At 41.2% G+C, this 24,946-nt stretch overlaps 1 protein-coding gene across 6 annotated transcripts in view; it reads left to right on the top strand.

The window, feature by feature from the left end:
• The first annotated feature begins 1,618 nt into the window (after positions 1-1,618).
• Positions 1,619-24,946, top strand: part of Wars2 (tryptophanyl tRNA synthetase 2 (mitochondrial)) — an 81,124-nt gene continuing 57,796 nt past the window's right edge. For 4 of the 6 annotated variants that reach the window (XR_001783742.2, XM_006502052.4, XM_006502053.4 and 1 more), the window contains exon 1: positions 1,619-2,700. Coding sequence is in view for 4 of the 6 variants with exons in the window: in XM_006502052.4 (XP_006502115.1) it covers positions 2,542-2,700 (159 nt within the window). In the remaining 2 variants the exon portion in view is untranslated. The remainder of the gene's footprint in view (positions 2,701-24,946) is intronic. The other 2 variants (NM_027462.4, XM_030252815.1) reach the window with 2 other exon arrangements.

Raw genomic sequence — 24,946 nt, forward strand, 5'->3', positions numbered from 1 at the left:
ATTAACAAAAAGTAAATCTTTTACCAAGACTGAATCCAGATTTTTCTGTTGCCTCGTTTTTGTAATCTGTCTGTTGTATAAGTTTGAATCTGTGCACATGTGAATGATGTCATGAGAATCTATCCCTGTGTCTGTGTGTCCCTAGCAAAAGGCTTTTGCTCTGTATTTATTGAAACAGAAAAGCATCTCATGGGGAAAATATGGATACTTTAACAGAATCTTTAACAAAATTTTACAAAGGATGGGACTTTACTGATTCCAAGTGACCCAGCTAGAAACAAAATCCATCAAGCAATAGCTACATGCTGCTTCCAGCATTTGTGGTGGATTTGTTGTGAGGTTTCGTTCAACCGATTTGTTGCTTTAAACAAATGACTACCATATAACGTACAGAGACATATATGCTTTGCTCTGTAGGTCAGAGGCATGGAAGGGTATGTATCTTAATATTATAGCAAAGCATTAGCTCCAGTTATAAAGGTTGATTGCCTGGGAAATACGAGGCAAATAAGGTTGGTTATTACATTGTTCTCTTTTTTATTTTTTGGAATTATATCATTTCCTCTGTCCCTTGCTCTCTTAAAGGCAGATTAAACAGGCTCAGTACACAGAAGCATAGCAATCTTTATTGACTTCAAGGGGTATTATTAACTTATCTGTGAGGGCCAGCAAAAGTATGTAAGGGATATTTTCATAATAATGTAAGAGATGTTTTCCTAATAATGAGTCACAACAGCAAATGATTTATTCAAACATTATGGTATTGAAGGCGAGTATTGATAAAGTGTCTTTACTGAGAACGTGTCCTGGAGATATCCCCCCCCCCCATTAAAATGTTACCAGTACTAGATAGGCACCTGGGCAGAAGACTCTGAAAATGCACTGGCATCACTGGCTTGATGCCAGGGTTTTTTATTCTGCAATCTGGATAGCTAAGAACATTAGAAGTCTAATGTTAACTCCTGGGGTTATAATCTAATTAATTATATAGCTATGCAAATAGTAATACTTTGCTTTCTATCTGAAGACTAGACACCTAAGGCATTTATAAAACCCCATGTTACAGTAACCATTGTCTATATCTTCTCTTGACTGGCTTTGTCCTGGGCTTCTGCTACACCATGTGTCTTGGGTTTTCTATTAATTCCTGGCCACTTTATTTCCATTACTCGGCCACTTTTTATTCTAAATTCAATCTAGTTTATTCAGTTTTTGGAGTCTATTACCATGTTTTGTAGCTCAAGTGTCCCGTTGGCTCTATACTCGGGTATGTAGTCAAAGTGCATTGCACCTGGAAATACATGTGCCTCAAATTTTAACAACAAAATCATATTGTTATGTTCTGCTGAGGGCGGAACCATGGCTTCTTCAGCTTTCTCCACCTCATACCTGTAATTCCTTCCCTGCTCACTTCCAGTTACTCTGGAACAATTGCATGCTTCTAAGATTTTATTGTATGACTGGAGTTTTATCTTACTTTAGATTTCAACTCCTCGGGAGTACAGGCATCTCAAATACAGCTTACTGCCTATGAATCTTTGATAATTTCCAGTATGTGTTTCTTAGACTAATATAACCAATGCAATGGGATTGTGTCAAATCTGCTCTTTATATTTTTTACTGATTTTTAATCTGAGAGTTTTCAGTTCACTGAGAGAAGTCATCATCTTTACACAAAACATCTTCCATCAAGCATCACTGGTGTCATTGTTACTGAACCTCCGCGGAGCACTGCAGCTCTAAGCATTGTCCACTCTGAACTTGGTACTTGCTTCTATATCACCTCGTCAGTATGCATAATTCATTCTCTGAACCCATGAGACCCCACACTTCCGGAAGGCAAGGTACACACATATCCATCAGTGTTTCACTCAGGGCACTAGAGTAAAGTTGCAGACCCGATGACCAGCATGTAGGTCTCAAAAAGTCATTTATGGTCCTCTAAGAGAAGCAGGCTTCATTCTTAAGAGACACGAATGGAAAGCTGCATCTGGAAGCTTGATTAAAAAACAAACAAACAAACAAAAAACTACATGACTTTTTCCTGTAAGAAATAAGTCAATGGAGGGAAAATGAAATAAACCCAGTTCAACTTCAAAACTGTGAGAGCTGACGTTTATTGGTCTAAGGTTCAGTATCAATGAACACAGGATAGCAAGTCATGTAGTTTTGTATTAGAGAGCAGGTGGTGAGACATGGCTTTGCCAGAATCATTGACTGCTTTTCTTCGGAACTGCAGGGTGAGAAATTACCTATTTTTTTCCACCTTTGGTCTCCAAGGAAATCCGAAGGTGCTAGGATTCCAGGAGCCGTGGGTCTGTTTTTAGCCTTCGTTTAGGGTGGGTGATTTCCTTTACTTCCACGTCTAAAGAGCAACAACTCATTTCTTGAGTCTCCCTCAAGGAAGCTGGCACAAAGGAGAAGATGGTCGGGAAAACACTAAAGCCTAGGGCCACCTATTCCAAGGCGCACCTGCGCTGCAAACTTAGGAAACATCGGTACTGAGCTACTTTGGCCAGCGGCAGCCCAGAGGACAGGCGCATGCGTAGTAAGCACAACTCGGCTCGCCCGCAGACGTCATTCCGGGCCGGCGGCCCCGCCCTTCTCAAGATGGCGCTGTTCTCTGTGCGGAAGGCCCGTGAGTGCTGGCGCTTCATCCGGGCACTTCACAAAGGACCCGCAGCAACTCTGGCTCCCCAGGTAACCCGAGCCGGTCTTCTGCTTTAGGTCTCCGATCCTGCGAGCGCCTTCCCGCTCCCCTTCCCTTCCGCCACTTATTTCTCCCTTCCTGCTTCCTGTAAAGAGCCCTCCACACTTTCTCTCCGAGGTCCACTAGCCTATGACTGTCCCCAACTCAGACCACAGCGACGTTGCACACATGTGACCGCAGGAGGTGCTGCTGCTGGAAAGCACACGCCGCCGGGCCGCGTGGCCAGTGTTGCCTGGCAACGCAGGAAGCCATCTCCTGAAAGAGTGTGACGTTATCAGAAACTTAGTTGCTCTGCGATCGATCGTTCTCTTGCGCACCGTTCTGTTACGTTTTTAGCCTCCTCCCCCTTACAACTTCCCGGGGTGCAGCGGAGAAATCAGAAAAGTTTTCTTAGAATTGGGTTGTTTAGGTTAGTGCAGTAGCTAGCGTGTGGAACGCGAGCAAGAATCGGTGCTCGGTGATCCTTAGGCGCCTGCATCTACCAGGCCCTGTAACCAACAGCAACAAGCTGCCGAGGTACTTCATAGTGTTGCTTGCCTGGCAGCACTGCGATTACCACGACTGAGCTGATGAGCATGATATATTATGTCGAGCCCCGCCACATTTGCATTTTATCCTCAGAGCCAAAAGGTGTTGGGGAATTTGCTTTGTTCTGACAAGCACAAAACATCCCAGAATATATCAGTTTGACATAGATGATCTCGGAAGTCTTGTCTGAGAGCGGGAAGGAAACTTGAACTTCTGTGATGAAGTAATTTTTACACATTGCATATTCATAGCCATTAATGCACAGATATGACATGAGGGTGTCATGTTGTAACTGATGTATTATTGGAAAGCTTTCTGGCCTGGTCCTAAAAGTTCCTGGCTTTTTCTAACATTTGCTAGCTGTGTTACAGAACCAGTTGTAATCCTCTGGGCAGATGGAATAGAGGGAGAATTGGAGTGATTGGCATGTTGATGTACTTCCAAGACTGGAAAGCTTATGGGTTCATGACTATGAAGGTAAAACATAGCCAGCAAGAGTAGATGAAACTAGCATGTAATATTATATTTTGAATCATCCCACAAGTTACTCATTCTCTGAACTTACTTTTTTTTTCTTTAATGTAAACTTCACAAGATTCTTTACGAATAAAAGACACAATACTAGAAATTCAGCAAACAACTATTCAAATGTTACTTTACATTTTAAGAAACAGTGTTAGTTAAGAATTGATTCCGGCTTTAATCATCAAATGTTGTTTTTCTTGAGGTTTGGGAATTTCATTTTTTGGAATCTGATAGGCATATTAATGTGTATACAACCAAGAATATCTAGGACAGATTACTGTTTTTAAACCCTTGATTTCACTTTAAATATAAAGAATTAAATGTTAAAGTTAGTTTCTGCAGTGTTATAATGCATATCAGTTAAAAATGATAGCATGAAAGATTAAGGCAAGCCCAGTCTGGTGGCAGAGGCCTGGAATCCCAGCTATTCTGGTGGCAGAGGAGGAGGGGAGGGGGTCACAAGTTTAAAACCAGCCTGGGTGATTAAGTGAAATTCTTTGTCTCAAAATAAAAAGTGAGAGGATAGCTAAGTGGCAGGATGCTTGCTCAGTACACATGATGATGCAGGTACCAAAGCACTGATGAAGTTCTCCTGAAAGACTGATGGAAAAGATTAAACACTGTGTTCAGAATATGATGGCAGCAGTGTTTGCACAGAAGTGTTTACTCATAGGAAGAAAGACTGGAAGGAAAACAACCATTTTTGATGGGCTTTGTTCATCCTAAATAGTGGATTAAAAGTAATTGAAGCGTGCTTTAAGCCTTTGTTTTTGTGTGTTTCAAATTGCAGATATATCACTTTTATAACCAGGAAAATTTAAAAGCATAAATCTTCCTACAAACCTATAGTCACTGATGCTGTTTGGGCATTTTAAGTTTCTGAAAGAGATACCTGTCCTCTATGGCCATTATTAAAGTGGCCTTGGAAAAGGACTCCTAAAAATTTATGGCCACTCTTCCTGTGTGTGTCTTCTTTTTCTATTGAAAAGCGTCCTTTGAAGTCAAAGGGATTTTGTGAGCAGATGCAGAAATATGTGAAGAAAGAATTGGATTCTCAAACCAGATGCACTGGACATTTTTATGACATCTCATAACCTTTGTAAAAAACAAAACATTATTTTGTAAAAGCATATTATAATAGAAAGACATGCGTATTTATCATATAGGTGGTTTTATGAAACCAGGGGATGGTTAGGTTACTTGGTTATTGATTTAGGCTGTGCACTTGCCCCCTGAGGTGGGAGCAGACACGGATGAGCCACGGTGGGTTTTTGTTGGAAACTGACTGACTGAATGTATTGTGAACCTTAAGTTGTTTTAATGCTCTGCAAAAAATCTTTTTAACAGCATCTTGGTTAAGAAGTGTGGCATTAGTAAGAAGTGAAATGTATTTACTCCTCAAGGCTACATGTAAACTCAAATTCAAAATAGCAAGAAAAGGCCTAGAGGTGTGACTAGTGCTGGCCAGGTATGGGAGAGGTCCTGGGTTTAATCTTTAGTATGTTAGAGAGAGGTATAAGGGAAGAAGATATGAATACAAGCACATCCTACATATTCAATGTGGATGTCTACAATTTGTGCAGCAATGGTTTATTTTGTCAGGTGTTGCTTGACGGAAGACTGTTGAAATCTGATGAGAGGAGCGTAATCACGAAGTCAGAGAAATGGAAATCTGACATGATGTTTAAAGACTGATGGTTTTAGGTACATTGAAGCCTGTCATCATTGACTAAACACAGCATCTGTCCTCCTTTAAGCACTCATTCATGGCTGTATTTGGGAAACAGTGACATATTCTTGGTTAGAAGATTTCCCAAGACTATTTATAATCCTTCAGCTCACACATAGAAAGTCTTCATTTCATTTTTAGCCCTCTGCAACCTAGATTTGGCCAACACTGCCCTATTCTTTCTCCTGCTGATGGTCAAAACGGAGCCATTAGATCAGCGATTCTCAACCTGTGGATCATGACCCCTGTGCGACTCAAGCAATCCTTTCACAGGAGTCACCTAAGACCATCTTCATATCATATATTTACATTATGATTTTTTTTTTTTTTTGGTTTTTCGAGACAGGGTTTCTCTGTGTAGCCCTGGCTGTCCTGGAACTCACTTTGTAAACCAGGCTGGCCTCGAACTCAGAAATCTGCCTGCCTCTGCCTCCCAAGTGCTAGGATGAAAGGCGTACGCCACCACGCCCGGCTATGATTTTATAATAGTAGCAAAATTACACTTAGGAAGTAACAATGAACATAATTTTTTGCTTGAGAGTCACCACAACATGAGGGGTACTAAGGGTCGCAACATTAAGAAGGCTGAGAACCACTGCATTCGGTGGAGGAAATGTGTTTCAAAAGGAAGAGAGAACCACTGTCTTAAATTTCTGATTGCGTGATAAAACTTTTAAAATAACTTAAGATTTCCAGAGTTTCAGAATTAGTTCAAGAAATCCCTGTCTAGCCTGCACTATGCTTTGTCCTACATGCTCAAAATTATTACAAATTAAACTTAGCATCTGTGCAGTGCTGTTGCCTTAGATATAAGCCAAATTCTGATTTTGCCAGGTTTTGCAGCAGTCATATGGTTTCATCCTGAATCGATGATACAGGATCCCATGATTCATTGCTGTGTGTTCTCCAACATGGCTTACTCTATTGAAATGGTTTTTACCATTGAAAGTACTAACTTTGCCACTATTTAAGGGTACTGGTCAGATGTTTTCTGGGATAGCTCAAGATGAGCTCTCCTAGGGAATTTCTCAGAGATATGGATTTCAGCAAGAATACACAGTAGAGTGAGACGGGTTTTAGCACTTTAAGAACTAGAAAATAAGATTTGTTTAAGTACTTTCCTAGTTAAATAGTGGTGAAATTGGCATGGGAAAGTTGATTGTGGGTGTTTCACTTTGCATTTTATGATTATTGCTGTTTAGGTTTCTGTGATTATAATGCCGTGAAATTGGGGTGTTCCTGGTGACTTTTTACTCAGTTCTTTTTCCATTTCTCTGTGTGGTCTGTCCACCTGCCCCATCCTCATAGAAAGCTTAGGGGCTGCCACAGCCAGTTCAGAATCTTATTAGTTGACAACTGTGCCAGTTTGGTCAGACTGTTTCAGCTCTGCTTCCTTAAGTAGACTGGGTAGGGGGTGGGGCTCTGTGGATCCACCCTATGGCTTTTTTCCATCTTAAGAAGTAAACAGATTTGTTGAAAATGCCTGTTAGGTTAGTTGCTTATGTAGACTGAGTTAGTATAAATACAAATATCTCAGGTCTTTGAAAAATATCTCTGGAATAGGTAATAAAAAACCACTGAAGGTTTCTGCTGGAAACAGAGAAAGAACCGTGGATAATTCTTAGGGCAGCCACAGTCAGAAATGGCTGGTAAGAGAGCGGCTACCCTTTAGATTCCTTCTCAGTTTGTCATTTTCATACCTGCACGTGCAGAACTGTCTACAGGGAGGAGCTGGTGTGTGTTTGTGTGTGTGTGTGTGTGTCTGAGTATACACATGTGCGCATGTGTATATGTATGCCTGTAGATTGATAGGTTTGCACTTTTGTATTGATATGTACATACTTATATATAGGGATATGTTAACATATATGTTCCTACATATATTTATATTACTATTTATGTCAATAGTTATATGTTTTAGAAGAGGAAATGGTATTTAGTCAGCCATGGCAAGCCTTATCTTACTTTCCAAATATTCCATAACTGTTATTCTATCCATTTTATGAAAGAAGACAGTAAATCCAGGAAGACTCGAGTTTCCTGAGTCACAGAACCAGCAGACCCCAGTACCAGGATGCCAACCCAGAACTGCTGCTGCTGCTTGTCTCACTTGCTCAGAAGTTACCTCTTGTCACTGACGTAGTTTGGGGAGTAGAGGACCATCCATAGCCCTTCTTGCTGGATCCTCCTTCACCTTCTCCCCAGCCACACACACAACCCAGGCCTCTGAAATACAATATTGAATTTAAGATATAGTTTGAAAACTGCTAAGGCCTCCTTTAATATAAAGGAGAGTTGTTGATCAGCAGCACATTTGATACATAGATTGTGTTGTAGGATGCTGTTCTGAAATGGAGTGGTTTGAGTGCTGTAAAAGGGGACTATAGTTGTTCTGTTTACCTTGCTGCCTAACTAGAGGGTGCATCATGTGCACTGTTCCTTTCCTGGTTCTTCCCATCATGTCTGTTCTTCCTTTCCCATCTTCTTACTTCCTCAGAGCTCTCTTTCCATGGTATGCTGGTGGCCATGCAAAAGTCAATGCCACAGTTTCCCCTTGGGTCTCTGCCTAGCCTAATCTCTAGCCATCTCATAAAGAATACATTTTCTGGTTGTGCTCTGATGTTAGTGTCCTCTAGCATTTGAGAGCTTCTATCATAAACACTGCAGTGCAAGCCCAAGATACTTCCTCCTAGATACTTCTCAGGAACGATTTCTCATTTGGCATTGAAGCTGCCATGCCCTAGTGTAACAGACTAGGCGCAGAGATGATTTATAGGCAGAGATGATACACTGACTCCAGCTTGAGTTAATCTAACTTGCCTGGGCATTTGTAGATTTCTCTCTCTGTCATTTCGTAGGGAGGCTTGTATTTTACTGCCCTGTAGGATGTAACAGGTTTACCTAAGTTCCCTGTTTACCAACAGAGCAAGGCCATGTCTAGGTCATTGCACTGCCTCATCCCTGGAGCCCTGTTGGTCCTCTAAGCATTTACTGAAATTCATCTTTAGCTCTCTTTTCTCTTGACACAGCCATTGATTTTTTTCTTGTTATTTTATTTTATTCTCTTGAACTGCCCCTCTATTACCAGTTGAGTTGATTTCTGATTGGCTAACAGACTGTCTTTTCACTGCTCCGTTGCCTCTTGAGATTAGAGTCAAGTCAAGTGGATGCGATGCCTGACCATGAAGATTCTCACTGGTTGCTCCATCCGTATGCCAGGCCAGCGCCCAGCACTTGGGATGTGCATCCCTTCACTTTCCTGTCTCCGTTTCTCACTGACTCATTGGTGAGCTGGCTGCTGGGAGAGTGCAGCCCTGAGTGTCTCACTCCTTGGGATGTTAGTTGTACATCTTTCACAACTTTCGCCTTGGATACATTTTCAAGTGGACTCTATTCTCTTCAATAATATCTTATCTAACATAGCACTCTGTAATGTCCAAAATATTTCACATATTCTCGCTTAATCTTGTACACAACATACAGAATTTCATTATTTGGTTGTCCAAAATTTCTCCTCACTGGAAAACTTCCATTATGCCTTCTCCCCCTCTTTTTTTTTTTAAACCAATTCAGCGATAATGATCAATCTAAGTAAATAGCAATATTCTTTCAAGTTTTAATTTGGTGACCATTTTCCTATTTCTATCAAATATGTTCAATACTTTATTCATTTTGGGGCCCCAGTCTGATAGGGCTAGTAATTTCAGTTATTGATAAGGCTGATGATAATGGGGGGGGTGATATAGTGCTAGCAAGCATTCATCAAATGCTTACCTTGTTGCCAAGGGCAGTTTTCAAAGGCACCAGATATGTGTTAGCTCATGAAGTTCTCTCAACTCAACTAGGTCCACAAATAAGAATTCTGGGAGGGTTTAATAAGTCACTTAAGGTCATGGAATTCACAAGTGTCAGAGCCAACATATGAGCCCAGTTATCCTGATTCCAACCCCTATATACATGAACTATAAAACAGCAGAAACAACTGCAAGAAACCATATGTGTTCATTTGCTGATAACTGCTTTGAAAACGTCTAAGTGTCCCATGGATGCTACTTTTCTTGTCACCACAACGTGAAGGGCAGACACTGAGTCAGCCTTTGCTGAGTCAGCCTTTGCTGTTGCCATTCTTACTGTCTTGTTAGGCAGCATGAATTACGGAAATGGAACAAGGCTGTCTTGTAAATTTTTCTGAGTGTTTCCACTGGCCACTGCCACTAAGATTACCATAGATAAAATAAGGCTTTTAAAACATGAGTCCCAAGGTGCATGTAGGAAGTTATATTTATATATTGTAGCTGAAAGGTCAGCCTGGACAGAGCCCCTCGGGCAGAACAGAGGTGGCGAGTGCTAAATCTGAGGCTGACTGGGGGATCTTTGTCTGGCTTGTAGTTGTGATTTATAGTGGGAATACTTTCTTCAAGGAGTAGGAGTGGGTGGTGGCAAGGCATGACAGCCAAATGTAGTGCTGTTGGCCCTCTCTGCAGAGGATAAGGAGTCTCACTTGTTAGTGGAGCTCTTAAAGAGGTCTATAATTCACTAATTGTAGCGTATTGACTTGAGTGATTACCCATCAGTACATTCTCTGGGATGAAGATGAGGCTTTAAAATTAGCACTGTTGGTTGGAGATGACTGTGTAGAATGATTGAAGGGCTCTTTGTTAACTCTTCCTTATATTCTCTGTGAGTAGAGACTGCAGACATTCTATTCAAATTCATTCATCCTCAGGAGTCCTTTCGGGAAGCAGAAGGATGCAATGGAGAAGGGAAATGGAGATGTTTGTTTAAATCCTTGGTTTCGTCTTAACAGGTAGTTCCAGAAAATGCTGCAAGATAGAAAAGACCCCTTGGGTTAGGGACAAGTGTATAGTAAAGGGGGTGGGGTTACAAGGAATTAGTAAGGACTAGACTATCATAGAACTGTATTCCCCTGCATACAGTTTGTTTGTTTGTTTGCTTGTTTGTTTGTTTGTTTGTTTAAAAAGAAAAAAAAGACTTTGGCTTCCAATATCTGCCAATTCTCTAGCCACCACATGCCACTAATTGGAGCATGCAAGTTCTGCAACTCCATGAAGAAAGTTTATAAAAGATAAACATTCTCCTGAATGTTACTCTTAACACTGGGAAGTTAAAAGAACACATCCATCCTTCCTTGTTTTCTCCCAGGCTGTCCATTACAAGGAAGTGTGATGAAGCAGAATCAGAGTGACGTTTGCTCCCACAGCCATGTCTGGGTGATGCCACGTATTGTAACTGAAGCCATCCAACTTATCTTTCTCATTTGCAAAAATGATAACAATGTTTACATTGTAGGACTATTATGTGGATTTTATTGTCTACCACAGAGATTAAAGTCGCCTGGCTAATGTTTAGTACTCAGGGGATCTTCCTCCTTTCATGAGGACTGTTCCTACTCTAATCAACCTTAATAGCATTTCCCCATCTCCACACAGTCCTTCCTTCCCCTGACACCCAACTGGATTAATTTCCTAGAAGCAGAAGCAGACTGTCACTTTTCATAAAGTCTGTACTCCTCATGACATTTAAATTCTTCTACAGGCCATGGCTATAACAATCAATTCTTGACCCAGAGTTGCATAAAATTCTCCTTTGCTTAGAGCCACCCCTTTTACTTAATAATATATCGTTTTTCTAAAACGGCCTTTCTTCCATCTATATCTGTCTGTATTCTGCCACTCTTTTTTCATTTCATTTTACTTGATTTATGATAGGTCTTACTTTATAGCTTTTGCTAGGCTCAAAGTTGCAATCCTCCTGCCTTTGTTTCCCTGGGATTACAGGCATGCATCATGGTGCTTAGCTGTTTCACCAGTTTCCAAAACTATGGACAACTTTTGAATGAACGTCAAAGAGTGGCTTAAACAAAACAGCAGCAAAAAAAAAAAAAAAAAAAAAAAAAAAAAAGTATGAAAACATTCTAGAAAGTTTTGTTCTGAAGCTGGAGGTAATCACTTCCAGTTTCAAATTATATCTTGCATTTTGAAATTGGATGAGCCTTCATCCCTGTCTATAGAAACGAACACATGCCTCTTTATAGTCTGCCTTTGTTTAAAAACATTTGCTTGAGACAGATGGAAGATCATGCCTTTGTTCTATAGACTATTTTTTGCACACTCCAGCAGTTCAGTATGCATTGTTTCACAGGTGATCTGTAGGTTCCACTTAACATGTAGAGCTCCCAGGACATTATGTTCCTGGAAAATGTGGATGAGCCCTTCCTGTTGAGTCGAAGCTGTGATAAGTATATGTGTAATAAATGAGTCATTACTTAAATCCTTGGTGTTGTGATTCTTACGATAGAAAACTCCAACAATTATTTATTGAATGAAGTCAGTGAAAAACATAATCAATGCAGTGGCACAGGAGAAAATTCATAGTATTGATGTCAATACTCATGTTGTTGAGTAGGAACCATACATCTTAATGTACTTTGTGCTTATTGATTACATCTGATGCAGGGAGTGAGCGGAGTTGTTATTTCCCAGTATATCTAGGCATTTATGTTATTGGAAGTTACTGGCAATTGTGCTTTGGTGATTGTCCAAGTAGACTGTAGGTTTCTAACCCCTTGCTGTGGCTGAAGATAACTTTGCCAGCTCAAGTCTTATTGTTCACAGTACTGCTAATTACACTGGGGGTTTTATTATACCAAAGTTTGCTACTTCTGTGTACTGGGAAGTGTTAAGATTCAGAAATAAGAGGAAAAGCTTTTATTTAGAAAGATTTGCTTCAAGGAGCCGTCTAGTTCAGTAAATGTGCTGTGTTATCTATACAGTAGTTACTGTTATAATATGTTGTTATGAATAAGATTTGCTTTTTACCTTTTAGGAAGGAGATGAGAACTCATGTATTAATCGTGGGTTGTTTTTTTCTCATTCAGTTACCAATTTGAAGTCTCTCTTTTTTTAATTTTTTTAATTAGATATTTTCTTTATTTACATTTCAAATGTTATCCCCTTTCCTAGTTTCCTCTCCGAAAACCCCCACTCCCCTGCCCCCTCCCCCTGGTCCCCAACCCACCCACTCCCACCTCCTGGCCCTGGTATTCCCCTATACTGGGGCATAGAACCTTTTGAAGTCTCTTTCAGGCAGCATTTTGAACCATACCTAGTACTTTTTGCCCTGTTGGTGTTGGTAAGCTCTGCATAGAGAGCAATCCTACCATGATCGACAGGGACAGCCAGGCTGAAAGCTTCTTATGCAGGGTATCCCTGCTTTTACTTGTCCCATGTTAGAGTGGATTATTGATATGGTCAAGTACTACAAATAATTTATGTGTTCTTTCAGAGTGGTTCATGGCACATTGACATCTCCTCAGAGAAGCTCTATTGTTAGATTCTCATACTAATTTGTCATATGTGTGTTTAATAAGCCTTAAATCAACCCATGGAGTCACAGAGTAGTCATGGAATATCATGTTTCTTATAGAGAGTAGGATGGGTTGTAACATCTCCTGTGCCTTACACTATTTAGGCTGCTTCAGTAGTACCATAGATTGGGTAGTGTAAACAACAGCCATATAGTTTTTATACTTTTGGAGGCTGAGAAGTCCAAGACTAAGGTGCTAGTGGATTCTATTGCTGGTAAGAGGCTTCTTTATAGTTTATAGGGAGCTGCCATCTCACTGGGGGAGAACATGAGGTCTCCGTAGGATCTCTCAGAAGGACAGCAATCTGTGAGAACTACCCTCTCCTGCCCTAGTCACCTCCCCTGCCATCAGGGAACTAAGATTCAACATAAAGTTTGGGAGTTCACAGGCATTGTCTAATTTAAGTGATTTCAGTGGCCAAACATCTTACAAAATTAAGACTGATTTTCACAAATCTTTGAAATGTGTTGGATGTTCCAATGTTTCAGTGTTGACATGACACCTACCAGCTGTTTTTCACATTCAAACATGGAGCAGAAATTCTTTAGCTGACCATGTGTCCTTAATTTTGATTGGGAATATATTAACATATTTATGACTTAAATAGAGACACAGCTTGTTCTCTGATTTTTTTTTTCCTAACTAGTAGACCTTTTGATCAGGTTTCAGTGATATTTTTCATTTTGAAAGTTACAAGTTCGCTTTAGATCATATGGATACAGGATACAGGATTAGCCACTTCCATTGGTTTAAATGCTAGATGGAAGGGGGGTACGGGAAGTGGCTGGCTCTTCGAAAATTAAGTTACGAGGCTATGATCACTAGTGAAGTTACTGTCATTTGAACAGCACTACAGGAAGATGATTAAGGATGTTATATGGGGATAGAGAGAGGACAGTAGATAATGTAAATGCAGTAGGTGCTAAGTCAAATCGCAAACACCCATGTAAAAAAGTAGATGTGATTGTGTATCTTTAATTCCAGAACTGGAAGGCATACAGGAGGATCCCAGGGGCTTACTGGCCAGCCAATCAGTGAGACCCTTTCTTAGAAAATACGCCACAACAGCAGATGCTGGCAAGGATGTGGAAAAAGAGGAACACTCACTCCTCCATTGCTGGTGGGATTACAAGCTTGTCCAACCACTCTGGAAGTCAATCTGGCGGTTCCTCAGAAAATTGGGCATAATACTACCGGAAGATCCAGCAATACCTCTCCTGGGCATATACCCAGCAGATGTTCCAACTGGTAATAAGAACACATGCTCCACTATGTTCATAGCAGCCTTATTTATAATAGCCAGAAGCTGGAAAGAACCCAGATGTCCCTCAACAGAGGAATGGATACAGAAAATGTGGTACATTTACACAATGGAGTACTACTCAGCTATTAAAAACAATGAATTTATGAAATTCTTGGACAAATGTTTGTATCTGGAGGATATCATCCTTAGTGAAGTAACCCAATCACAAAAGAAGTCATTAGATATGCACTCACTGATAAGTGGATATTAGCCCAGAAACTTAGAATACCCAAGATAAAATTTGCAAAGCACAAGAAAATCAAGAAGAGGGAAGACCAACGGGTGGATACTTCATTCCTCCTTAGAATAGGGAACAAAACACCCATGAAAGGAGTTACAGAGACAAAGTTTGGAGCTAAGATGAAAGGATGGACTATCCAGAGACTACCCCACCCAGGGATCCATCCCATGATCGGCCACCAAAGCCAGACACTATTGCATATGACAGCAAGATTTTGCTGAAGTGATCCTGGTATAGCTGTCTCGAGTGAGGCTATGCCAGTGCCTGGCAAATACAGAAGTGGATGCTCACATTTATCTATAAGATGGGATACAGGGCCCCCAATGGAGAAGCTAGAGAAAGCACACAAGGAGCTGAAGGTGTTTGCAACCCTATAGGTTTTAACTGGTCAATAAAGGCTAGAGCCTGTGGTTGGGCAGTGGAAGGGAAAGGTGGGGCTGGAGGTTTTAGAGAGTGGGGGAAGAGAGGGAGAAAGAAGAATAAGAATGGAGGAAAAGGAGGTAGAAGGAAGATGGAGGAAAACCACATGGCCCAGAGAAGCCACAAGTAACAAGGGATCTCATAGCTGGGGAATAGAGTAGTGTGGTGGTAAGTCTGTCCAATCTAGGCACGCAGCTTATAAATCTTGTAACTGAGTTGTGTGGTTTTTGCACGGGCTTATTGGGTTTGTATATTTACTGCTGCAGGGAGGGGGGAGGGAAGGAAGGAGAGAGGGAGAGAAAAAGGAGAGAGAGGGGGAGCATAGGCATATGAAGTGAAAAAACATTTTTAAAACTCAGAGTTTGAGGTAAAGTTGAAGAATGTAAAAGGAAACTAGGTAGGAGAAGAATCATTGTAGGGTCAATTTAGGAGCTCCAAGGGGGTGAGGACTTCAAAAATAACTTAAGGGTGAGGTTAATACAGAAAAATAAAGACTGAAATTATTAAATGCCATTTATAATTGACTTATACCCAGGGATGATAGCATTAATAACTGTCGAATGGTTTTTGAGGCTGAAAATTCATCTCAGTGAGCCAAGAGATGAGAAGTGAGGATTACCCTTTAAACAGCCTGCTTGAGCACAAACTGCCTCGGAGGGTAAAGGGAGCTGTAGGCATTGCCACCCCCAGCCAACTTTTGGGGAAGTCTCTAGGATGGAGGAAGCCTGATCATGATTATAGAAGCAAGCATGAAGATGGAGAGGTTGGAGATAAAGAATGAGTAAACACCATTCAGAGTAACTGAAGAGCCGGGGAGAGAGAATGCCATCTCTGGGAGAAGGGTAGAGGTGTGTGGGTCTAGATGAGTTTTCTGGAAAGGGTGTGAGCCATGAAGGATATCCCAACCTATTGCGCATTAGCTCTTGCAAGGGGCTTGATTTGGAAATGGTGTAGGTTAATGGGTTAAAGTATGGGCTGTGAAGTCACATGCTGTTCTAATCCAAGTCCTTCCATTTGATAATTAGATAATGGAAGTTGAGGTTAAAGGGCAGGTACTGGAATCTGTAGCTCACTGTTGTCTTCCTCTGCAACTAAGCAAGGTCAGAGTTAACTGCAAGAACTCTACAGCTGGGCTGCTAGTGTTTGGACCTAGTCTGCTTCACTGCTTTTCTTAAAATCTGTAAAGTGAAGACCATAGTATCTACTTCTACCTGTGATGGTTGCTGTGAGGATCACCTGAATTAGTGTTTATAGAGTCTAGAACAGCACCAGCTATATTGTATAGCATATGTTTTTTTTAAAAAAATATTTGGTAAGCAGTGTTGAGAAGCGCTGAAATTAAACTAGAAACTGGTTTTATATAGAGATTCTACAGAATTTTGACATTTATATTGTTACCAAAACTACTTAACATTTAAGTATCTGATGAACTTATTAGCCTTAATCCAAATTGGAGTCTCGCTTGGCTGTTGGGACATGGTATCAAGGGGACCTGAGACTGCTCATGGGTGCACCACCCAAGTGGAAGAATATTGACATTTATGATGTTAAAATGGTGGATTATGGTAAGACCTCTGGTATAGCATGGACTAAACAGTTAGTTGAAATCAGACAAATGTATGGAAAGCTAGTGTGCTGGATGGTTCAAATGCTTGGTACTAGAACTCCCTTGGATAGCAGAATTTGACAAGAACCAGATTCCCAAACCTGTAGTAAATTTAAGAGCATATCCAAGAAGTGGGAGATAGCAATAAAGGCTGTGTAAGTGAAAACACCAATGCTTTATGAAGCCTGGCACGGCTTTCTGTTGTGCTGCCTTTTTAAGTTGAGGACTAAGAGAGGAGTAGCCTGTGGCTGGAGAGGTGGCTGAGGGCTAAGCGCTTGCTATTCTTAGGGAGGATCAAGGTTTAGTTCTCAGCACCCACAAGGTAGCTCCCAACCATCTAACTAATTCCAGGGGAACCAGTGTCCTTTTCTGAGCTCCACAAGCACCATGCATGCACGTGGTACATATATATGCATACATAAATAACACTCTGTGATGGTTTGTATATACTTGGTCCAGGGAGTGGCACTATTAGGAGGTGTGGCCTTGCTAGAGTAGGTGTGTCACTGTGGGCTTGGCCCTTAATACTCTTATCCTAGCTGCCTGGAAGCCAGTTTTCTCCTGTCTGCCTTTGTATGAAGATGTAGAACTCTCAGCTCCTCCAGTCCTTACCTGATACTGCCATGTTCCTGCCTTGATGATAATGGACTGATCCTCTAAACCTGTAAGCCAGCCCCAATTAAATGTTATCCTTAAAAGAGTTGCCTTGGTCATGGTATCTGTTCACAGCAGTAAAACCCATACTAAGACACACTCACACACATTAAAAAAAAAAAAAAAGCAAATCTTTAAAATAGAAGACTTTCCTTACTGATATGGAGTTGGGAAGCCATGAGAAGGCTTGAGTAACCTGCTAATGTCTGACATACGTACTAAAGCCTCCACTGGGGGTGCTTTGATAGAGTTTAATGCAGAAAAGCAAGAATACACGCAGGGAGATCAGTTCTGAGACAACTGTGAGACTCAAGTAAACAATAGCAGTGCCTTGAGTTGAGCAGGGTGGTATAGATGGGGTAATTGGATTCTAGATATTTTAAATGGAAGTGAAATTAGCAAGATTTTATGGCTAATTGGGAATAGAATGAAAGAATGATGGCAAAGGGCTATAGCAAGGACAACCAACCAAACAGAAGGAATTCACACTGAGCTGGTAATGACTATATATGATAGCAACACGATAAGGAGAGAATATCTGGAGGTCATGCTGACTAGAAATGCCTGGTGTGCACTTCCATGGAGCTGTCGGGCAGGCAGTCAGATACCTTAGACCAGTTCAGCAGAAAGGTATAGGTGGAGATAGACGCGTAAGAATTCGTAGTAGAGTATTCGTGACGTTACCATGAGGCAGGGTGTGTGATCACAGTATATTTAGGGAGCATATGGGGAGGGGCTGGTCATGGAGAAGAGAGAAGAAAAGAAGCCTGCTGACCCGAGTGTGATAGGATACACATGATGGAAGGAGCGAACCAAGTCCCAAGAGTTGTTCTGACCTTCACATACAGTATGTGAACAACACGGTATCTAATACTCCAGGAAGTAAATCCTCTGGGCTCAGGTGCCCAGACCTTTGTACCTTCTACACGTGACTTTTAGTGAAGTCTACTTATAAAGGAACACAGATGTCTAAGGTTGCTAGCTGATTCTGAAATTCAGCCTTTACAAGAGAACCTGTAAGATGGATGATGCTGCCAGAACATTTAGAGCCTGTGCACACATGCATACACTCAGACACACACACACACACACACACACATGAACACATACACACACATAGGAATACACAGACACAAGCATACACACAGACACATAAATACACATACACACACACACACTCACACACATTTGGTTATAGTTTTGATGGCAATAGAAGTGAAAATATTTTCCTCACAGGAATGAAAATCTTTTCAGAATATTAGCAGCACCATCCATCAGAGCGTCGCAGAAAGCATCGTGAGAATGTGTGATTAGAATCGATCAGATATTTGGCTGTCTTTTTCAACCAAAAGATGGATTTGAACCAGATTACCACTTCTATGACTTAGTTTTGAAGAAAGAGGGGTGTGGGGGAAGGCAATTATTTCTCTCTTTGTTCAAAGGCCTTTTTGTATCTTCAATCCCTGAAAAGCTAGTGGAGGAGCCAGCCTTTCACATCCATTAAGGTCAACCCTGAAACTGTTGAATTTGATCTCTTCCATTTACCATCTGGATACAGTAGAGAAAAAGCTATTCTGCAGTGGGTTGCTGGACACCATCCAGAAAATAATATGTCAGGGCATCAAAGGCTTGAGGCTCTTGGTCCATCCTGCCTAATGATCACAGGCAGGGTCTGTGCTCCAGTTTTGTAGCATGTTTCATTTTTGCAGTGACAATTTATATCCCAGTAAAATAGATCACAAGGATTACTGCCAGCTTGTCAAAGGTAGGATTCTTCTATCATAGACGTCCTCTCAAAGGATTGCATTTTAATTGGGCAAAGCTTGATTTCCAAAGTTCATTTCTCTCCAGTCCAATCTGCCTTCTTTCTCATGGACAGCACTTACTTACTTGAGGAAAGATTCTAATTCATACACTGTTTCATTCCATACCCAAGTTCCCAATCTAAAAATCTTAAAATTGATCTTATTTAAATTGGTTAGTATTCATTGTCTTTATAAGGGAGCCTGGTGTCAGGCCTGCTAATGTTGCTGGCCGTTGTCCAGGAATCCGACAACCACATCTCCTTATTCACACCAACTAGAGCCACTTGTGGCTGGGTTGTTTTTATTCTGAATTGATTGATTGATTGAGTGATTGATTAACTGAACGTGGATAAGAAGCAGTGGCAGCAGCATGTCCTGTGTCTTCCCTGAGATGGGAGGAGACTTGCAAAATAGGACATGTGATATCAGAGAGCAAATGGCTGCATTTAAGATAACAGGAGACTATCTAATGCTAGACTCTGATACAGCAGTTTTCCTTTGGATCTCTGCAGGATGTACCCAGCCGTAACTTTAAGCTGGAGTAGGGAAAAAAACAAAACAAAAAACAAACAAACAAAAAAATAAAACAGCCATAGGAGATTGCCTTTGTGCCCCTTATGGTGAGAAAAGATCACAGGAAAACCATTGAAACCCTGACAATAAAAAAGTCATTTTCCTGTGGCAAGGGCAATCCTCAGCCTGCATCTCAAACAGAATGGCAGGTTACAGACTTCCTGCTCAGACCCAGGAAGCTGGAGTCACTGTGTGAATTCCAGCTGCCATCAGAAGGCATGTGCAGTGCTTCTAGGTTTTGTACTCTGTCCATGTTCTCCAGGAGGTCCATGGCCTCATCTCCTCATCGGGGAGGACTCTCCTCTCTAAGAATCTTCTGTGCTTCTCTGCCTTTTGATTTCTCTATGCTGGGAACAAGAAGCAGTTCTTCAGGATTATGTCTAACAAATAAAATCTCTTCTATGGTCAAGCTAGACTCTTAGGATTCTTAGAGACCGTGCGTGTGTGCGTGTGCACATGCATGTGGGGAGGTACGTGGGGGTATGTATGCCCTGCACTGATAAGGACTTTGGTTGTCTACCTCTGTTGTTCTACATCTTTTTATTTTTTAAGTTTTTTTTTTTTTTTTTTACATTTTGAAATTAAAATGATATCATGTCCCCTTTTCCCTTTCCTCCTTCTAACCCTTCCCTTGTACCCGCCCCCCATGCTCTATAAAATTCATGGCTTGTTTTTCTTTGTGAGTGTGTGTGTGTATGTATGCAACCTTTATTTTGGGGGACAGTGTAACCCACTGAACCTAGAGCTCAGTGTTTTTAGGCTATGCCAGCTGGCCAACAACCCCCAAAGTTTCTCCTGTCTCCCCCTCTCCCACATCCCCCTTCCACCCCAGACTGAAATTGAAATTGCAGCTGTGTACACTTTTAAACTTTACATGTGTTCTGTGGTCTAAATACAGGTCCTTGTGCTTCTGCAGCAAGAACTCATCGAGCTATGGCCTGGCTGTTAAGCTTTGCGCATGCACAGCTTTTCTGTACACATTCTGTTCCTTTCTGCTGTTTAACAGCTCCGATGTATGCCTTTCTTTGAGAGAGAAAAAAAAAAGGAGGATGAAAGAAATGAGTTTTAAAAAGAGGAGAGTGGAGTTGCTAAGATGTTAAAACAGTCTTAGATCACTAGACACAAGCTACTTACTTCCTGGTGCTACCATCTCCAGCCTGTCTGTGCCTCTGGACAGTGTACATGATGATGTGGCTGTAATTCATGGCTTAATCTCCACAAATGAGTAACATGAAGAGGACAGCGTGGTGCAGCTGAACTCTCAAGGTGTATTTACTGTTGTTGTTGTGCTTATTTGATGTGCTTTTACATAAACAAGTGGTTGGACTCTAGATTTGGAATGCCTTCAAAGACCCATGTAAAAAGCCTTGACCCCCATCCTGAGACACTGTTGGAGGTAGAAGAAGTTTTAAGGACATCCTAGTTGGAAGAAGTTAGGACAATGGGGACATTCCCTCAGTGGGTACTGGGATTTCCTTCTCTGGCTCTTATTCTTCTAGCTAGGTGAACAGGACTCCTTGACCAGGCTCCTCCACTTCCATGTACTGTGCCAACACAGAAGTAGGGCTAAATGACTACAGACTAAAATCTATGAAACTCTGAATCAATACAAACCTTTTCTTTTATTAAGCTGATTGTCTTGTGATAGAATACAGAAAAGCACAATGGATTGAGTTCCTTCTATCTCAGTCAAACATTAAGCATCATTAGCCTTTCATTGATTGTTGTAAATCAATTTTTTTTTTACATTTTGAAATTAAAATGATATCATGTCCCCTTTTCCCTTTCCTCCTTCTAACCCTTCCCTTGTACCCGCCCCCCATGCTCTATAAAATTCATGGCTTGTTTTTCTTTGTGAGTGTGTGTGTGTGTGTATGTATGCAACCTTTATTTTGGGGGACAGTGTAACCCACTGAACCTAGAGCTCAATGGAACTATGCTGAATTTTACTGAAAAAACTTCAAGAATTATCAAACAGGAAATACTGGAGTAAGGGGCAGTCTTGAAAATTCAGCTACTATCTTTATAACTTTAGAGTAGTAGAAGCGTAGTTAAGCAAGAATTAGTAGGTTTGCTCCTCACAAAATCCAGTACTATAAAGATTTAATCTTTTTCTCCATTGCCATCTTGCTTGTATGTGGGGGCATGTTTCGTTTTTGAGAAATACACATTGTGTGTGTGTGTGCAGTTAACTGGCATTCTCATAACACCACTGCCAAGTCTGGCCTGGCAATGATAAGGATGGTGTGACATGGTTCCAACCCCTGGAACAGAGACAGCAGGGTGTGTGTCTCCGAGAGTGTTGAAGTGTTGATGGTTGCTGTGGGTATAAGGCTTGTTTGTATAATAATGTACATATTTTCATGTTCCTTCATTGAGGAAAGTTCTCTTGGCCAAGGTTAATGAGTCCATGATAATCAGAGACAGCACAAGTTTGGAGGCAAGGATGTGTCTATTGTTTTAGCAAAATGGTAGAATGCTGTGACCTTCAGGACAGCCCTTAAGGCTGTGGGAAAGAATGCTGAAAACACGAGTTCAAAACTATATAATTTTTAAACTATGTAAACTACAAGAATCTAATATGAATTTTATGAGGGGCTTCATGGACCTAGAAATAACTGCACTTTGAACTAGTTTGCCAGAAAGATACAAAGGTAGTCAGATTCCTGAGTCCAATGTCAGCCTGGGATGGAGAGAGTTTAGGTCCCAGCCCAGGCATGGTAGGAATGGTAATTTCAGGGCCCAGTGCCACCCAGCTAGCTATTGTCTGTTCTCAACAAAGGCATGCAGATCTTGGAATTGTTTTGCAATGTTTAAAAAAAAAATGTGTTTGATGTCTCTTTTTAAGAAGGGGCTGGATGGGATGCTGATTCTCAGGATAATCAAAAGGGAATCTGGGCTAATGACTGAATTGATATATAAATAAGAGACTGGGTTTTTGATCTGCAAGAGAGGAGCTATCCAGAAAGTTTTTAGAATAGCAAGAGAGAGCAGAATATAGGCCACCAGTTTGTAACCCATGATTTGACTTGAGTTGTTTGTTTTGCTGCTCTTAAACACCCCTTCCTCAGAACCCCTCTGCAAGCATCCTTGGCACCCCAAAAATTGTTTAAAAAGAAATTAACTTAACTTTTGTCTTTCTACTTTTTATTTTTTTCTTTTTTCCTTTACTATTTTTCTTTCTATATATTTTTATTGCATGTATCTTTTGTGCTGCCTAGTTTTCTGTTAACTTGGTACAAGCTAGAATCATTTGGGAAGAAAGAACTTCAGTTTCGAAATTGTCTCACTAGATTGTCCTGTGGTCAAACCTGTGGTGTGTTTTCTTGATTGATGATTGACATGGGAGGCCCTGCTCACTGTGGGCAGTTCCAACCCTGGGCTGGTGACCATGGATGCTATAGAACTGGCTAAGCAAACCATCGAGAGCAAGCCAGTAACAGCACTCCTCCATGGCTTCTGCTTCAGTTCCTGCTGCAAAGTTTTAGAGCTGTTCGATGATGGATTGTGATACAGAAATGTAAGCAAAATAAACACTTTCTTCCATAAGTTGCTTTGGTCATAGTGTTCTGTGAGAGCACTAGAAACCCGAAGTAAGACATCTGTCTGTTCCCATTCATAATATCAATAAACTCCAACTTAGCTTAAACATTGGTGTGAAGCAACACCCACCTCTTCTGCTGCTATGGAAACCGAAGAAGCTCTCAGGTAGAATTAACAATAAGTGCACAGGTCCAGGGCATAAGCAATGTGACTCACTTGCGTCCATCTCTGAGTCTCACAGAGAACAAATGAGCTCACTGAGTGGAACAATATGATGGAGAACTAACTCAGCAGGCAGTTTTAGGGTTCCTCTGATACATATGTGATAAGAGTGTGTTTAGTTTTATATGGAACCACTGAACTGTCAAGTGTTCGTGTCACATTGGGTTCACTGCATTAGTGCAGAGGTTCTTGTCATTCTCTGCACTTGCCAGCATTTGGTACTATGTATTGATTTGGGCCGTTGTGATATGTGAACGGATATCCCATTGTTCTTTCAACTTGCAATTTTCTAATGACACATAATGTTGAATGACTTTTTAAAATATACTTCCCTGCTGTCTGCATATCTTTCTTGAGGTGTCTGATCAGGTCTTTTGCCTTCTTTTCCCTCTGATTGTCCTTCTTTATTTTGAGATTTAAGAGGTGTGTGTGTGTGTGTGTGTGTGTGTGTGTGTGTGTGTGTGTGTTTTCTGGGTAACAAATCTCAGACATATGTGTCCCATTTTAAAGGACTTAATTATACTTTCTTATTTATTTTCTGGCTATGTATGTTCTTACTTCTTTATGCATTCTATTTGTTTGCTTATTGGTTGTGAGCATGCCACAGCAGGTGTGTGGAGGTCAGAGGACAGTTTGCAAGACTCAGTTCTCTTTTTCTACCACGTGTGTTCTCGGTATCTAACTTGAGTTGTCAGGCTTGGTGGCAAGTACATGTATGGACTGAGACATTTCCCTGGCCCTATGTCTTTTTCAAATATTTTTTCCAGACTTATAGCTTGTCTTGTCACTGTCTTGACATGCTATCTTGTAGAGGTGAAGTTTATAATTTTAATTATATCCAGTTTATCAATTATTTCCTTGTGGATTATGCCTTTGTGCTGTATCTGAAAAATCATCACCATATCCACTGTCAGTAATGTTTTCCATATTTTAGGATGTCTCATGTTTTTGCATTTTATATTTAGACTTAGGATTCATTTTGAGTTAATTCTTATAAAATGTTTAATATCTGTATCTGTTTTGCACATGGGGGCCTAGTTGTTGAAAAGACTCTTTCCTTTGCTGAATTGTTTCTTTCTACATGAGAAAGATCAGTTGACATTGTGCTCTCTGTTGTGCTCCATGGGTCTGTTTATCTGTTCTTGTATGCATGCTGTCTTGATTACTGTAACATTATACTGGATTAAACGAGGCTGGTGTTATCCCTCCAACTCTGTCCTTTCACCAGTCTTGCTGTTGTGATTAATACAGCGTGCCTTAAACATGAGAGTCCCAGTCCTCCAGACATGGGAGTCCCAGTCCTCCAGACATGAGAGTCACAGTCCTCCAGACATGGGAGTCCCAGTCCTCCAGACATGGGAGTCCCAGTCCTCCAGACATGGGAGTCCCAGTCCTCCAGACATGGGAGCCCCAGTCCTCCTGACATGGGGAGTCCCAGTCCTCCAGACATGGGGAGTCCCAGTCCTCCAGACATGGGAGTCCCAATCCTCCAGACATGGGGAGTCCCAGTCCTCCAGACATGGGGAGCCCCAGTCCTCCAGACATGGGAGTCACAGTCCTCGAGACATGGGAGTCACAGTCCTCCAGACATGGGGAGCCCCAGTCCTCCAGACATGGGGAGCCCCAGTCCTCCAGACATGGGAGCCCCAGTCCTCCAGACATGGGGAGTCACAGTCCTCCAGACATGAGAGTCCCAGTCC

The sequence above is a fragment of the Mus musculus genome, chromosome 3 (assembly GCF_000001635.26).
Source record: "Mus musculus strain C57BL/6J chromosome 3, GRCm38.p6 C57BL/6J".
Classification (NCBI taxonomy): Eukaryota; Metazoa; Chordata; class Mammalia; order Rodentia; family Muridae; genus Mus; species Mus musculus.